Source organism: Rhinopithecus bieti, unplaced genomic scaffold (assembly GCF_001698545.2).
Source record: "Rhinopithecus bieti isolate Rb0 unplaced genomic scaffold, ASM169854v2 scaffold_39390, whole genome shotgun sequence".
Lineage (NCBI taxonomy): Eukaryota > Metazoa > Chordata > Mammalia > Primates > Cercopithecidae > Rhinopithecus > Rhinopithecus bieti.
Genome location: NW_016816209.1, coordinates 69,992 through 71,115, shown reverse-complemented (window position 1 = coordinate 71,115; position 1,124 = coordinate 69,992). Strand labels below are relative to the sequence as shown.

Genomic DNA, 1,124 nt, shown 5'->3' with positions numbered 1-1,124 from the left:
CATAAGTTCACAGCATAACTACTGTCCTCCAAAAAACACCCATTTCCACAGCTGATCTCAGCAATGACTGCCATCCAAGTTTATTCTAGGCCAACCTGGAAGAATCTGGAAAAATACTTAAAATACATTTTAAGTGTTCATCATGCACAGGTATTGTATTTTATTTTATATACGTTCGGGTGAATATCTTTCTCCACTAATGGTTTGCATTTCAATTCCGGTATCATGTTTTTTGAAACACAGAAGTCATCATTAATATAAAGCAACTACTAAGTTTTTTATTATCAATTTTTGCCTGGTTAAGAAATCCTTATGAGAATATTATATCATGTTCCCCTTACCTTCAGGACTTGAATCTATTTGGAAATGACTGTGTATGGTTTGAGGTAGGAGTTAATATTTAGTTACTTTTTAAAAAATATTCAATTAATCCAGCATTGGTCTGATCACCTTGTGTATGTCAATGTAGAAGAGCACACTAATGATTCAGGATTATTTATATATGTGGTGAGAATGAAAATAAAGCCCAGCATAAAAGGTCAAGTAATATTAACTCAAAGGATAGATTAGTACAATGAAACATCATGGATAAGTGCAATATACTTAAAGAGAAAGAAAAGCAACATTTCCCAGTTATTATTGAGACTTCACTCCAACTTTTTGTATGAAGCAAAGATCCCGACTCTCTTCCACTGATTTTAATTTCATTCAGACATGTCTGTCATCTATTATTTCACTCAGTGACAGTCAGAAATAAAGAAAAAAAACCAGAGAATATATTTTATGCCATGATCATGAATAATGATTTTTCAAAATTATTTAATAAAGAACCAATACATATACTTTTAGTGTTTTTATCATATTTAATAGTAACACAATAAATGAGTTTTAATAACATTAGAAGGCAATTGAAGACATAAAACAAAACCTATTTGTCCTGTTTGATAAGGCACAATGAAGAGGGCTTCCTGGGATAGAGCGGTTCCCACAGCACATGAACACATTTCTGATTTGTCACTGGTCAGAGGTGAATACAGCAAAAGATAGGCCTGAGAGGAGGTGAGAAGGAGCAATTAGGGATGGTGTATATAAGGGAGCTTTGATTAACATCAACAAAGCTCACA

General features: G+C 32.9%; 1 protein-coding gene across 1 annotated transcript in view; it reads right to left on the bottom strand.

Moving 5' to 3' along the window:
- Positions 1 to 863: 863 nt before the first annotated feature.
- Positions 864 to 1,124, bottom strand: part of LOC108516912 (tripartite motif-containing protein 49D-like) — an 8,343-nt gene continuing 8,082 nt past the window's right edge. The window contains 1 exon segment of the mRNA XM_017854668.1: positions 864 to 1,049. Coding sequence (XP_017710157.1) covers positions 864 to 1,049 — 186 coding nt within the window.